The following is a 15,222-nucleotide window of genomic DNA, read 5'->3' as shown; positions in this document are numbered from 1 at the left end:
GTACACAATAAGGAAGGATTTTGAATCCCGGGTAAGACTCATACCAGCCACACCAATCACACCGTATAACCTGTGATCTGAACCCAGTTAACAGCATGATAACAGAGGAGCCTCTGAAAGATGGCTCACAACAATAATAACCCGATTTTTGTAACAATAGCTATGTACAAGTATTGCAGACAATCCGCACTTGGGATGGGCGCCCAGCATCCACTACGGACTATGAGAAATAGAATTATCGGTAAGTAAATTCTTATTTTCTCTAACGTCCTAAGTGGATGCTGGGGACTCCGTAAGGACCATGGGGATTATACCAAAGCTCCCAAACGGGCGGGAGAGTGCGGATGACTCTGCAGCACCAAATGAGAGAACTCCAGGTCCTCCTCAGCCAGGATATCAATTTTGTAGAATTTTACAAACGTATTTGCTCCTGACCAAGTAGCTGCTCGGCAAAGTTGTAAAGCCGAGACCCCTCGGGCAGCCGCCCAAGATGAGCCCACCTTCCTTGTGGAGTGGGCATTTACAGATTTTTGGCTGTGGCAGGCCTGCCACAGAATGTGCAAGCTGAATTGTACTACAAATCCAACGAGCAATAGTCTGCTTAGAAGCAGGAGCACCCAGCTTGTTGGGTGCATACAGGATAAACAGCGAGTCAGATTTTCTGACTCCAGCCGTCCTGGAAACATATATTTTCAGGGCACTGACAACGTCTAGCAACTTGGAGGCCTCCAAGTCCCTAGTTGCCGCAGGCACCACCAATAGGTTGGTTCAGGTGAAACGCTGAAACCACCTTGGGGAGAAACTGAGGACGAGTCCTCAATTCCACCCTGTCCGAATGGAAAATCAGATAAGGGCTTTTTCAGGATAAAGCCGCCAATTCTGACACGCGCCTGGCCCAGGCCAGGGCCAACAGCATGACCACTTTCCATGTGAGATATTTTAACTCCACAGATTTAAGTGGTTCAAACCAATGTGACTTTTGGAACCCAAAACTACATTGAGATCCCAAAGTGCCACTGGAGGCACAAAAGGAGGCTGTATATGCAGTACCCCTTTTACAAACGTCTGAACTTCAGGGACTGAAGCTAGTTCTTTTTGGAAGAAAATTGACAGGGCCGAAATTTGAACCTTAATGGACCCCAATTTCAGGCCCATAGACACTCCTGTTTGCAGGAAATGTAGGAATCAACCCAGTTGAATTTCCTCCGTCAGGCCTTACTGGCCTCGCACCACGCAACATATTTTCGCCAATTGCGGTGATAATGTTTTTGCGGTTACATTCTTCCTGACTTTGATCAGGATAGGGATGACTTCATCCGGAATGCCTTTTTTCCTTCAGGATCCGGCGTTCAACCGCCATGCCGTCAAACGCAGCCGCGGTAAGTCTTGGAACAGACAGGGTCCTTGCTGGAGCAGGTCCCTTCTTAGAGGTAGAGGCCACGGATCCTCCGTGAGCATCTCTTGAAGTTCCGGTTACCAAGTCCTTCTTGGCCAATCCGGAACCACGAATATAGTGCTTACTCCTCTCCATCTTATCAATCTCAGTACCTTGGGTATGAGAGGCAGAGGAGGGAACACATACCCTGACTGGTACACCCACGGTGTTACCAGAGCGTCTACAGCTTATTGCCTGAGGGTCCCTGGACCTGGCGCAATACCTGTCGAGTTTTTAATCATGTGGAAGACTTCTGGGTGAAGTCCCCACTCTCCCGGGTGGAGGTCGTGCTGAGGAAGTCTGCTTCCCAGTTGTCCACTCCCGGAATGAATACTGCTGACAGTGCTATCACATGATTTTCCGCCCAGCGAAGAATCCTTGCAGCTTCTGCCATTGCCCTCCTGCTTCTTGTGCCACCCTGTCTGTTTACGTGGGTGACTGCCGTGAAGTTGTCCGACTGGATCAACACCGGCTGACCTTGAAGCAGAGGTCTTGCTAAGCTTAGAGCATTGTAAATGTCCCTTAGCTTCAGGATATTTATGTGAAGTGATGTCTCCAGGCTTGACCATAAGCCCTGGATATTCCTTCCCTGTGTGACTGCTCCCCAGCCTCGCAGGCTGGCATCCGTGGTCACCCGGTCAGAGTCCTGACTGCCTAATCTGCGGCCCTCTAGAAGATGAGCACTCTGCAACCACCACAGGAGGGACACCCTTGTCCTTGGTGACAGGGTTATCCGCTGATGCATCTGAAGATGCGACCCGGACCATTTGTCCAGCAGGTCCCACTGGAAAGTTCTTGCGTGGAAACTGCCGAATGGGATTGCTTCGTAGGAAGCCACCATTTTACCCAGAACCCTTGTGCATTGATGCACTGAGACTTGGCTCGGTTTTAGGAGGTTCCTGACTAGCTCGGATAACTCCATGGCTTTCTCCTCCGGGAGAAACACCTTTTTCTGGACTGTGTCCAGGATCATCCCTAGGAACAGAAGACACGTCGTCGGAACCAGGTGCGATTTTGGAATATTGAGAATCCAATCGTGCTGCCGCCACACTACCTGAGATAGTGCTACACCGACCTCCAACTGTTCCCTGGATCTTACCCTTATCAGGGAATTGTCCAAGTAAGGGATAACTAAAATTCACTTCCTTCGAAGGAATATCATCATTTCGGCCATTACCTTGGTAAAGACCCGGGGTGCCGTGTACCATCCATAAGGGCAGCGTCTGAACTGATAGTGACAGTTCTGTACCATAAACCTGAGGTACCCTTGGTGAGAAGGGTAAATTTTTACATGAAGGTAAGCATCCTTGATGTCCCGAGACATCATGTAGTCCCCTTCTTCCAGGTTCGCAATCACTGCTCTGAGTGACTCAATCTTGAATTTGAACCTCTGTACGTAAGTGTTCAAAGATTTTAGATTTAGAATCGGTCTCACTGAGCCGTCCGGCTTCGGTACCACAACAGTGTGGAATAATACCCCGTTCCTTGCAGGAGGGGTATCTTGATTATAACCTGCTGGGAATACAGCTTGTGAATGGCTTCCAAAACTGTCTCCCTGTCAGAAGGAGACATCGGTAAAGCCGACTTTAGGAAACGGCGAGGGGGAGACGTCTCGAATTCTAATTTGTACCCCTGAGATATCACCTGAAGGATCCAGGGGTCTACTTGCGAGTGAGCCCACTGCGCGCTGAAATTCATTGAGACGGGCCCCCCACCGTGCCTGATTCTGCTTGTAAAGCCCCAGCGTATACTGAGGGCTTGGCAGAGGCGGGAGAGGGTTTCTGTTCCTGGGAACTGGCTGATTTCTGCAGCCTTTTTCCTCTCCCTCTGTCACGGGGCAGAAATGAGGAACCTTTTGCCCGCTTGTCCACGAAAAGACTGCGCCTGATAATACGGCGTCTTCTCATGTTGAGAGGCGACCTGGGGTACAAACGTGGAATTCCCAGCTGTTGCCGTGGCCACCAGGTCTGAAAGACCGACCCCAAATAACTCCTCCCTTAATAAAGCAATACTTCCAAATGCCGTTTGGAATACGCATCACCTGACCACTGACGTGTCCATAACCCTCTACTGGTAGAAATGGACAACGCGCTTAGACTTGATGCCAGTCGGCAAATATTCCGCTGTGCATCACGCATATATAGAAATGCATCTTTTAAATGCTCTATAGGCAAAAATATACTGTCCCTATCTAGGGTATCAATATTTTCAGTCAGGGAATCCGACCACGCCAACCCAGCACTGCACATCCAGGCTGAGGCGATTGCTGGTCGCAGTATAACACCAGTATGTGTGTAAATACCTTTTAGGATACCCTCCTGCTTTCTATCAGCAGGATCCTTAAGGGCGGCCATCTCAGGCGAAGGTAGAGCCCTTACAAGCGCGTGAGCGCTTTATCCACCCTAGGGGGTGTTTCCCAACGCACCCTAACCTCTGGCGGGAAAGGATATAATGCCAATAACATTTTAGAAATTATCAGTTGTTATCGGGGGAAACCCACGCATCATCACACACCTCATTTAATTTCTCAGTTTCAGGAAAACTACAGGTAGTTTTTCCTCACCGAACATAATACCCCTTTTTTTGGTGGTACTCGTATTATCAGAAATGTGTAAAACATTTTTCATTGCCTCAATCATGTAACGTGTGGCCCTACTGGAAGTCACATTCGTCTCTTCACCGTCGACACTGGAGTTAGTATCCGTGTCGGCGTCTATATCTGCCATCTGAGGTAACGGGCGCTTTAGAGCCCCTGACGGCCTATGAGACGTCTGGACAGGCACAAGCTGAGTAGCCGGCTGTCTCATGTCAACCACTGTCTTTTATACAGAGCTGACACTGTCACGTAATTCCTTCCAACAGTTCATCCACTCAGGTGTCGACCCCCTAGGGGGTGACATCACTATTACAGGCAATCTTCTCCGTCTCCACATCATTTTTCTCCTCATACATGTCGACACAAAAGTACCGACATACAGCACACACACAGGGAATGCTCTGATAGAGGACAGGACCCCACTAGCCCTTTGGGGAGACAGAGGGAGAGTTTGCCAGCACACACCAGAGCGCTATATAAATACAGGGATAACCTTATATAAGTGTTTTTCCCCTTATAGCTGCTGTATAGTTAATACTGCGCCTAATTAGTGCCTCCCTCTCTTTTTTAACCCTTTCTGTAGTGTAGTGACTGCAGGGGAGAGCCAGGGAGCTTCCCTCCAACGGAGCTGTGAGGGAAAATGGCGCCAGTGTGCTGAGGAGATAGGCTCCACCCCTTTTTCGCGGACTTTTCTCCTGCTTTTTTATGGATTCTGGCAGGGGTTAAATGCATCCATATAGCCCAGGAGCTATATGTGATGCATTTTTTGCCATCCAAGGTGTTTTTATTGCGTCTCAGGGCGCCCCCCCCCAGCGCCCTGCACCCTCAGTGACCGAAGTGTGAAGTGTGCTGAGAGCAATGGCGCACAGCTGCAGTGCTGTGCGCTACCTTGTTGAAGACAGGACGTCTTCTGCCGCCGATTTTCCGGACCTCTTCTGCCTTCTGGCTCTGTAAGGGGGCCGGCGGCGCGGCTCTGGGACCCATCCAAGCTGGGCCTGTGATCGTCCCTCTGGAGCTAATGTCCAGTAGCCTAAGAAGCCCAATCCACTCTGCACGCAGGTGAGTTCGCTTCTTCTCCCCTTAGTCCCTCGATGCAGTGAGCCTGTTGCCAGCAGGTCTCACTGAAAATAAAAAACCTAAACTAAAACTTTCACTAAGAAGCTCAGGAGAGCCCCTAGTGTGCACCCTTCTCGTTCGGGCACAGAGATCTAACTGAGGCTTGGAGGAGGGTCATAGGGGGAGGAGCCAGTGCACACCAGATAGTCCTAAAGCTTTCTTTAGATGTGCCCAGTCTCCTGCGGAGCCGCTATTCCCCATGGTCCTTACGGAGTCCCCAGCATCCACTTAGGACGTTAGAGAAAATAAATGTACACTGGCCCTGTCTTGTATGCTTTTAAAAATTCAGGGGTGCAGTGAAAATAAAGGTAAGCTGGCCCTGTCTTGTATGCTGTCAAAAATCAGGGGTGCAGTGAAAATAAATGTACACTGGCCCTGTCCTGTATGCTGTAAAAATACAGGTGTGCTGTGAATATAAAGGGGTGCTGTCACTGTCTTGTATGCTGTAAAATTACAGGAGTGTTGTGAAAATACAGGGGTGCTGGCACTGTCCTGTATGCTGTAAAAATACTGGGATGCTGTGAAAATAAATGTGCATTGGCCCTGTCTTGTATGCTGTAAAAAATCAGGGGTGCTGTGAAAATAAAGGGGCACTGCTCAGTGTGCTGTAATAATAAAGGGGTGCTATCCTATGAAATGGAGAACAAAAAATTGGTGGAAAAAATAGTGAAAGATCAGGAACCACTTCCAGTTCCTAGTACTAGTGCTGAAGCTGCTGCTGCCACCAGTCATGACATTGACGATGCAATTCCATCAATGTCATCTGCTAAGGCCGAAGCCCAATGTCATAGAGGGCATGTAAAATCCAAGAAGCAAAACTAAAGAACCAAAGAAAAAGAAAAGAAATTATCTAATAAGAAATGTAAAATTGACAATATGCCATTCACGACACGAAGTGGCAAGGAAAGGGTAAGGCCTTGGCCTATGTTCTTCACTGGTGGTTCAGCTTCTCATGAAAATGGAGGCCCTCTTACCTCTTGAAAAATTTAAAAAATATAAAGCTTGTCAAAGCACAGGCAAAAACAATTGTGCGTTCAGAGATATACTACCACTAGAATTGTTTTTTCCTGTGCTTTGACAAGCTTTATTTTTTTTACATTTTTCAAGAGGGAGGAGGGCCTCCATTTTCATGAGAAGCTGAACCACCAGTGAAGAACATAGGCCAACCAATAGTGAACCCTATATTTTTATTACTGAGGCTGGAGGTGCTCCTGGAATTATGGAAAAACTTCACATAAAACACTGTTTCTGGGGACTAGCCCCAAAGAAAATTCATTTTAGGAGCACTCTTTTATACTATATAATGTCACGCTCGGCTGGATTTGGGGATCCGGCAGCTGGGTCTTACCCAGGGAAGTAGTTGTCTGCGGATGAAGAAAGCGTGGGGGCTGAAAATAGTCCCTTCTCATGGGACAGGGATCAAATAGGAAACGTAGGCGGGACTATGAGTCAATGAGTAACAGTTCCTGAGAATGAGACTGAAGGGAAAGAACTGTGACTTGTGAACGATGACTAAGAAACGAGGTTTGGAGACAAAAACTGAGGACTGTGACTTTGAAGACGAGGCTGTGGGTAATGAACTGTAGACGTGGCTGAAGATAAAGAACTGCTGATTGTGGCTTGAAAGACGAAGTTGTAGATGATAAACTGGGGACTGTGAATAGTGGCTTTGAAGACATGGCTGAAGAAGAAGAACTGCGGGCAGGGGCTTGAAAGACGAAGCTGTAGATATTGAACTGGAGACTGTGGATGGTGGCTTTGAAGACGCGGCTGAAGATGAAGAACTGCGGACTGTGGCTTGGAAGACAAGGCTGTAGATAATGAACTGTGGATGATGGCTTTGAAGACGTGGCTAAAGAACGAGGCAGAAAGCCCGGGACCATCCGTGCCCCAAGGCTCTTACTGGACTGGGTTTTCCAGGAGCGCTTCCACCGGCGGTAGTAGGCTAGGAACGGCAGGGCTGCAGCAGCAACTGAGAAAACGGCTTAGCAGAATTAGGAGTAACCAGAACACGGCAAGGATCCTGGGAGCACAGGCTAAAGCACCTACAACAGAGTTGTAACTTGAAGCACTGGAGTCCCTGTCCTAAATCAGCCCCCTTTTATAGGAAGAACTTTCGCTGGATTGGCTGGAAGAAACAGGAAGCCTGCAATATGCTCCAACTTTGGTCTCCAACATGGCGGCTCCCAGTGAGGCAGACCTTCCTGTATCAGCACTCAGCTCCCTGCCCCTGGTATCCTAGCAACTGCTAGGACGAGCGAGATCTGCTGCAGCGGCATTCTGCCGCCAGGAGCGGACCCCCCCCCACCGTCGCCTCCCGCTGTGCACAGACCTGGCGCGGCAGCCCTCCTCCGACGCTCCCCGCACGCCGCCAGTGAAGCAAGCCCCGCGGCCCCAGCCTATCGGTAAGACCCCGGATGCTGACATATAATGATGAAAACCAACATGAAATTATATGGTGTATATATAAAACATTACTTTTATTTCTTACTGATATAATATATATGAAGAAAAATTATGTTTCTAGAGACAAACAGAGATAGACAAAAACCCAAAGCAACTAAAGCAAGTATTCAATGCATATTGCTATATCCCCTATATTAGTTGAAATCAGGTTTATCCCTGAATGGGAGCAGTTCAGATCTTTAGCAGTGCATATTGATCACACGCCCTCCCAATCTAGGGGGCAAATAACTGATAGCTTAATATTCCAAGGTCTTTTGCATCTCAGGAGTTACTCCCGGCCAGTGCAGCTCCTGCGGCTGGCCGGGAGAACCTCTTCGCTGCCCCGGGTCGCAACGGCTGCATGTGACGTCACGCAGCCACCGCGGCCTGCCTCCCCCAACGGCCCGGCCACGCCTGCGTTGGCCGGACCGCGCGCCCTAAAAGGCGGATTAACGCTGCTGTCCATCCCCCTCCTGCCCAGCGCCCGCCTCTGCTTCAGAGGCGATCGCTAGGCAATGACGGCTGGCATGCGCCGGCGCACTGAAGCGCCGGGACATGCCCAGTCCCGACCTGATTGCTGCGCTGCGATAAACAGCGAGTGATCGGATCGGAATGACACCCCCCCCCCCCCCCACTGTCCTCTTCTTCTTGCCTCTTCTCATAATGTGAAAAGTCATCAAATATGGAGGTGGTATGTTTGTAGCTAGCTATAATTTGGAGAAGTTGGCGAGATTTTTCCAGGGGGACCACCTGTCGCTGAAATTATGGGTTTATTAAACTGTGCGTGTCCTGTTTAAACAACATAAGGAGGGACCAAGGACAATTCCATCTTGCACCATACTTGCCTACTCTCCAGGAAGCTGCGGGAGGCTCCCGTTTTTTGAGGTAGCCCCCCGCACCCCCGGAAGAGTAGGCAGGCCTCCTGCATCCTGCTTGCACCCTAGTGATGCGGGCAGGATGAAGAGATAAACTCCGGTATACACAAGTCCGTGAGGTGGGGAAGGGGTTAAAATGATGCAAATCGCGTAATTTTAGCCTCACCCAATTCCCGCGGACACAAAGTCTCCTGCAGTGTCTCCTTGCACTTTTTTTTTTTCTTTGCATGATGTGCTCTTTGGGGCCTAGTTTTTAAAACTGCCATCCTGTGTAGGACCAGCATGAGGTGGGTTACCTTGGCAGGTTTTTGTGCATTGGCCAATCCACTAACAAAACACCCATCATTTATTTATTGAAGTGTTGAGGATAAGTGAGCTTACTTGGGTGAGTGCTGGGTTCTGTTTGTATATTTTTGAGTGATGTGGTCATGGGCTACATGCAGGGCCGGTGCTAGGGTGTTTGGCGCCCCCCTGCAAACTATAAATTTGCGCCCTCCCATACTTTACAAAGGGACAGCGCACACAATGCTTTTACACATAATTCTCCCTGTAGTAGTGCCGCTTACACACGTAACGCCCCCTGTGGTAGTTCCACTTATACACAACGCCCACTGTAGTAGTGGTACTTACACACGTAACTCCCCCTGCAGCAGTGACGCTTACACATGTAACACCCCCTGCAACAGTGACACTTACATACGTAACGCCCCCTGCAGCAGTGACAAACACGCAACGCCCCCTGTACCAGTGCCGCTTACACACGTAACGCACCCTGTATCAGTGCCGCTTACACACGTAATGCCCCGTGTACCAGTGCCAATTACACACGTAACGCTTCCTGTACCAGTGCAGCTTTCACATGTAATGCCCCCTGCACCAGTGACGCTTACACACGTAACGCCCCCTGTACCAGTGACGCTTGCACATGTAACGCCCCCTGTAACAGTGACGCTTACACACATTATGCTGCACAGTCACACATATACCACATACACATATACATACACAGCACATACATACTGTACATCATACTTGCCTACATTAGAGTATGTACATCATACTTGCCTACTTTTGAAAACTAGTTTCAGGGAGATACCAGGCGGCAGTGGAATGTGCCGTTGAGGGGCGTCTCTAGCTCCGCCCAGGCTGGCGTATTTATTGCAATCAGGGGTGTGTCCTGTAATTGCAGGTGAAAACTATAGTACTAAAGGCAGCATTATACCCAGCACTTTACATTATACACAGCACATGACATTATACACAGCGCCTCCCATATTACACCCAGCACACGACATTACACCCAGCACATGACATTATACACAGCCCCCCATATTACACCCAGCACATGACATTATACACAGCCCCCCATATTACACCCAGCACATGACACTATACACAGCCCCCTCCATACTACACCCAGCACATGACACTATACACAGCCCCCTCCATATTACACCCAGCACATGACACTATAAGCAGCCCCCCATATTACACCCTACACATGACACTATACACATACCTCCCAACTGTCCCGATTTTCGCGGGACAGTCCCGTTTTTTGGGGACTGTCCCGCTGTCCCACCCGCGGGCCGCAGTGTCCCGCGGTGGGGGGGTCAGTTGGGAGGCTCTGTCAATCGCAGTTGGGAGGCTCTGTCAAACGCTGCTCTGCTTAGCAGAGCAGTGGTGAATAGACGCTGTGCGCATGCGCACAGCGTCTATTCAGTGGAGTCAGAGGGAGAGGGAGCATGCCAGCGGCTCACAGAGCGCTGGGCATGCCCCCTCAGTGACGAAAATGGGGGCGTGGCTCGCGATCGCGGGTCCTCCGTGAAGCCACGCCCCCTTTTCATAGGCCACGTCCCTTTTTCGTGAGCTATCCACTAACCAGTTCCAAACAGGTGCCATCAATCATAAATTAAGATAAAAGTCCAGAAGCAGAGCATTCTCTCCCTCCTGGAGAGGGTCATGTTGTTAGGCATGATATAGTTCCAATGGAGGGTGCAGACACACAACTGGGCAGCACTAGATATAACTTACCTCCCAACATGACCCTCTCCAGGAGGGACAAAATGCTCTGCTTCTGGACTTTTCTCTTAACATATGATTGTTGGCACCTGTTTTGAACAGCTTAATGGATAAGAAAGGTGTTTCAGCACAGATGAGGGCAACCATAAATTCAGAGGAAAGTCCAGGAACAGAACATTCTGTCCCTCCTGGGGGTAAATTTACTAAGATGGGAGTTCTATTTAAGATGGGATGTTGCCAATAGCAACCAATCAGATTCCAGGTATTATCTTCTAGAAGGTGCTAGATAAATGAGAAGTAGAATCTGATTGGTTGCTATGGGTAATATCCCATCTTAAATAGAACTCCCATCTTAGTAAATTTACCCCCTGAAGAGGGTCATTTGGGAGGTATGGATATAACCATAGACAGCACTAGAGACAGAGCCGGCCTTAGGCATAGGCAAAAAAGGCAAATGCCTAGGGCATTTGGTATGCTTAGGGGCACCAGCAGCGTCTGCTGATTAAAATGATATGCGGCATGCCTATATTCTGTGTGTGACTGCGGCTGTATCTGCATATGAAATGCTACGTTGCAGTGTATTCCTGGAAATCACTGTAATGTACTGTAGCATTTCGTATGCAGATACAGCTGATGTCACACACAGAATATAGGCATGCTGCATATCATTTTAATCAACAGAAGCTGCTTGTGCATCCTAGCCACATAGTAATGCAAATAATATGATGCATTTTCATAAACAAAAGGCGCCCGACGTTAGCAGAGCTGCCAGCTGACTCATGCCAGGCATCTCCTGCAGAACTAGTGGCGGTGCTAGGGGGCACCACCAGCCAAAATCTTGCCTAGGGCATCATATCATACTTGCCTAACTGACCCTCTCCATGAGGGAGAAAATGCTCTGTTCCTGGACTTTCCTGGTAATGTATGATTGCCATCATCTGTGGTGAGCTAGTTAATTGATAAGAAAGGTGTTTCACCACAGGTGATGGCAATCATACATTACCAGAAAAGTCCAGGAACAGAGCATTTTCTCCCTCACGGAGAGGGTCAGGTAGGCAAGTATGCATCATATTGGTTAAAGCCGGCTCTGAGTAGAGACCTACCCCAACACAAAGCTGGATAGCTTGATGTTATTTTCAGTCAGTGAAATTATTTAAGTTTCCAGACTTGCAATTTTATGATATCTATGCTGCATCCTGAAGGAAAGTATAAATAGGCTCATCTGCATTTGTGTGCTTCTAAACATCTGCCCCTCTCATGCAATCAGATCAGTAAATAAATACATAATCATTTATTTGTGTATCTCTGTGTTTATGTTGATAATCTTCTATAAACGTGCCCCTTGCAATATGGTAGCGTCTAATTTCTCATCGTGCTAAGGACCTTTCCAATATGGCGGCGAATATTTCAACTCGCTGCTATACGGTTGGAGGACACCAGGGGTCGCTGTGAGCCCAAAGCTGGGGTGACCAGGGACCCGGATATAAAAGCCGCGCATTCAGCCACATCCGGCCTCTCTGTAGCTTGCTGCCGAGCTGGGTGCCGGCCATAGTATGATGTCTGAGAGCGGCCGGGGCGCAAACTTGAACTGATAGAGACACGAGGGGCAATAACCGCACGGTACACCAATCGTAACGCAAGATAGTACCCTGCACGAAACATCCCCTTGCTCCGCCCCGGCCACGCTGCACCCAGCAGTAACCCCCACAGCACCGCACTCAGTAGTAAGCGCCAGTCTGCTGTCCCTGACATAAGTGCACCACCTGGTCCCGGGTGTAGCACCGGCAGCAGTGTGTAAGATTGTCCCCCACATACCGAGCCCGCTCACTGCCACGCCGGGGACTTACCCACCCGGCACCCCAGGCTGTGCTAGCAGCCACCCATCCTGGCCTTACACATCCCGCCGCGGGCACACCTCTGTAACCGCCTTAATCCCGCTATTTCTCCTTTGGTGATCCGCCAGCCTGCCCTCTGCTCCTCGCCCTGGGTGACCCAGCTGGGCGGGGGATGCACACAGCTAGCAGCAGCTACCCCATGGCGTCTCTCTATGTGGGTGACCTCCACCCCGATGTCACCGAGGCCATGCTGTACGAGAAGTTTAGTCCAGCAGGGCCTGTGCTATCTATACGGGTGTGCAGGGACATGATCACACGCAGGTCCTTAGGATATGCCTATGTCAACTTCCAGCAGCCTGCAGATGGTGAGTGCCTGTATGCCTCTTAGGACTGTGTGATGAGATTCCTCCTCTTCCCACCCACCCCCCTCCCATGCATTCTGCATTCATTGGGCTGAGGATGGGAAGTATTAGGAAGCCATCACACCTGTTTACATCATACTTGCCTACCTGACCCTCTCCATGAGGGAGAAAATGCTCTGTTCCTGGACTTTCCTGGTAATGTATGATTGCCATCACCTGTGGTGAGCTAGTTAATTGATAAGAAAGGTGTTTCACCACAGGTGATGGCAATCATACATTACCAGGAAAGTCCAGAAACAGAGCATTTTTTCCCTCATGGAGAGGGTCAGGTAGGCAAGTATGGTTTACATGAGTACGGAACTTTTGTGTATGATCGTTTGCAGCAAATGCAGGTGTAGCCATGCTCATCTTTATTGCTATGCTGTGCTGCGACTTCGCAGCCGACGCTTGCTCCATTATTTCCGAATGTATTTCATGGAGGGATTGTCGGCTGCAAATGGTCACAGCCCAGTATGCCGCATCGCAGCAAGACGAGCACGGCTACATCTGGACAATTCGTGTTTGAATTATGTGCCTTTTGGATGATTGGAATGGATAAAAATAGAAAGCTCCCCTATTTGAGGGAACGTATTGCTGGGCTGATGTGTTCTGGCAAGTGTTGTGTGTTAGTCCCAGGGAGTAAGCAGCATATAAAGCTGCCTGGCTATAAATAAACTCCTCCGCCTGCCAGGTGCTGCTGCTTTTGAGAACACTTCTTGCATGACCTATGTACTTAGTGCCTTACCTAGGCTATGATTTGTGGTTAGCAAGCTGTACATGAAAACATTACGTTTATATTATATTTTGCAGGTTTAAGAAATGTCTATATATTATCTTACAAATATAATTTATCCGTTGGAGACAAGAAACGAACATAACATTTGGCACAGCAGATTCTTATGCACTACATAAGACTACAACTGCTCTGTGAGCATCATGAGTTATAGGTAAATTTCTTCTCCATGTGTAGTAATGCCATCACTACACAAGGGACCAAGGTGCAGATGTATTAACCTGGAGAATGCATAAGGAAGTGATAAACCAGTGATATATGCAAGGTGATTAATGCACCAGCCAATCAGCACCTAACTGTTAATTTACATATTGGAGCTGATTGGCTGGTGGCTTTATCACTGGTTTATCACTTCCTTATGTCTTCTCCAGGTTAATACATCTGCCCCCAAATTCCAAAATACAGCTTTATTTGCTCTAACTTGTGGTACACAATATAAAGTGGACAATACTGCATATTTACCAGAAGCTATTACATCTACTTTGAGGGCTAATCAAAAGCAGTCGGACGTGTAGAACATACTTACATAGGATACAGAAAGACCACCAAGCTCTAATGTGTTCGTTGTAATGTAGCCTAAGATATAAACTACAGTCTGAAAATAACAAAATCAGTTCATTGTCTGTGCCAATAACTAACGGTATCATTACAAAAACAGTGTCTCCTTTAAAAAGCTGGCATTGGGAAGAAATACAGGTGTCTGCAGTCTTTTACTCTAAGGTTCTAATTCAAAATTTGTACAGTTGCTAGAATTGTTTATAGGTTCACTTTGCACTTAATTGATAAACTTAAGCTGACCATACACTAACCCAAGGGTTCTCAACTCCAGTCACACCAAAATGTCATGTCTTGTGGATTTCTTTAATGGTGAACAGGTGAGTTGATACAGTTTGCCCACATGCTTTCACAGACGGACATCCTCAAAACATGACCTGTTAGGAGGTTGAAAACCATTGCACTTAGTTATTGTTGGAATAATCGGCTGTTTGCACCCGTGTGCTGGAAAACATGAAAATGGTCATTTCAACTAGTAGATGTCAAACATGTTTGATTTCTCTCAATTACTTAGGTGCCTATTGTTTCAGTGTAGGGAACATGTTGGAAGCCTGCCCCTGTTAAATACTTTTGCCACACAGACTTATGTTCAAGATATTCACACAATTAGTCTTATATCTGTGCTTACACAAATTAGTTACGATGAAAGATGCTGAACAGTAATACCCGTTTAACGCCAAACTTACAACCCAGGTTTAGGTTTGATGTGAAAGGGTCTACCCAGATTGTGTTACCCGACTCGGGCAGCCTGCAGTGTGACCCGGGTCACGCTAAAAGTATAGAGTCTCAGATCATGACGCTTGGAAATGTCATCTCCAAGCATTGGCAAAGGGATGACACCACTCCATCCTGCGGTGTAAACACGGTTTCAGACAGCTGGACAAGGCTTAAAACTGTGTTCAGTAACCCAGGTCGGACGCAGGTTTTTTGATGTGTAAGGGGTAGTATGAGGATAGACACTTTTGCACCTTTACAACTCTTACCAAAGCAATAGGAAAATCACCTGTACATAGGCCCTCATTCCGAGTTGTTCGCTCGCAAGGCGAATGTAGCAGAGTTACACACGCTAAGCCGCCGCCTACTGGGAGTGAATCTTAGCTTCTTAAAATTGCGACCGACGTACGCGCAATATTGCGATTACAAACGAGT

General features: G+C 48.2%; 1 protein-coding gene and 1 long non-coding RNA gene across 6 annotated transcripts in view; one reads left to right on the top strand and one right to left on the bottom strand.

Moving 5' to 3' along the window:
* Positions 1-15,222, bottom strand: part of LOC135032241 (uncharacterized) — a 331,444-nt gene that overhangs the window by 132,936 nt on the left and 183,286 nt on the right. The window lies entirely within an intron of this gene.
* The window catches only part of PABPC4 (poly(A) binding protein cytoplasmic 4), a 63,533-nt gene continuing 60,301 nt past the window's right edge, over positions 11,991-15,222 (top strand). For 2 of the 5 annotated variants that reach the window (XM_063954065.1, XM_063954064.1), the window contains exon 1: positions 11,993-12,689. In XM_063954065.1, the coding sequence (XP_063810135.1) occupies positions 12,497-12,689 (193 nt within the window). In that variant the 5' untranslated portion in view covers positions 11,993-12,496. Of the gene's footprint in view, positions 12,690-13,577; positions 13,673-15,222 lie in introns of those variants that run through there. The other 3 variants (XM_063954068.1, XM_063954066.1, XM_063954067.1) reach the window with 3 other exon arrangements.

Source organism: Pseudophryne corroboree, chromosome 2 (assembly GCF_028390025.1).
Source record: "Pseudophryne corroboree isolate aPseCor3 chromosome 2, aPseCor3.hap2, whole genome shotgun sequence".
NCBI lineage: Eukaryota > Metazoa > Chordata > Amphibia > Anura > Myobatrachidae > Pseudophryne > Pseudophryne corroboree.
Note: the sequence above shows the minus strand (reverse complement) of the source record. Positions and strands in the feature narration are given on the sequence as shown.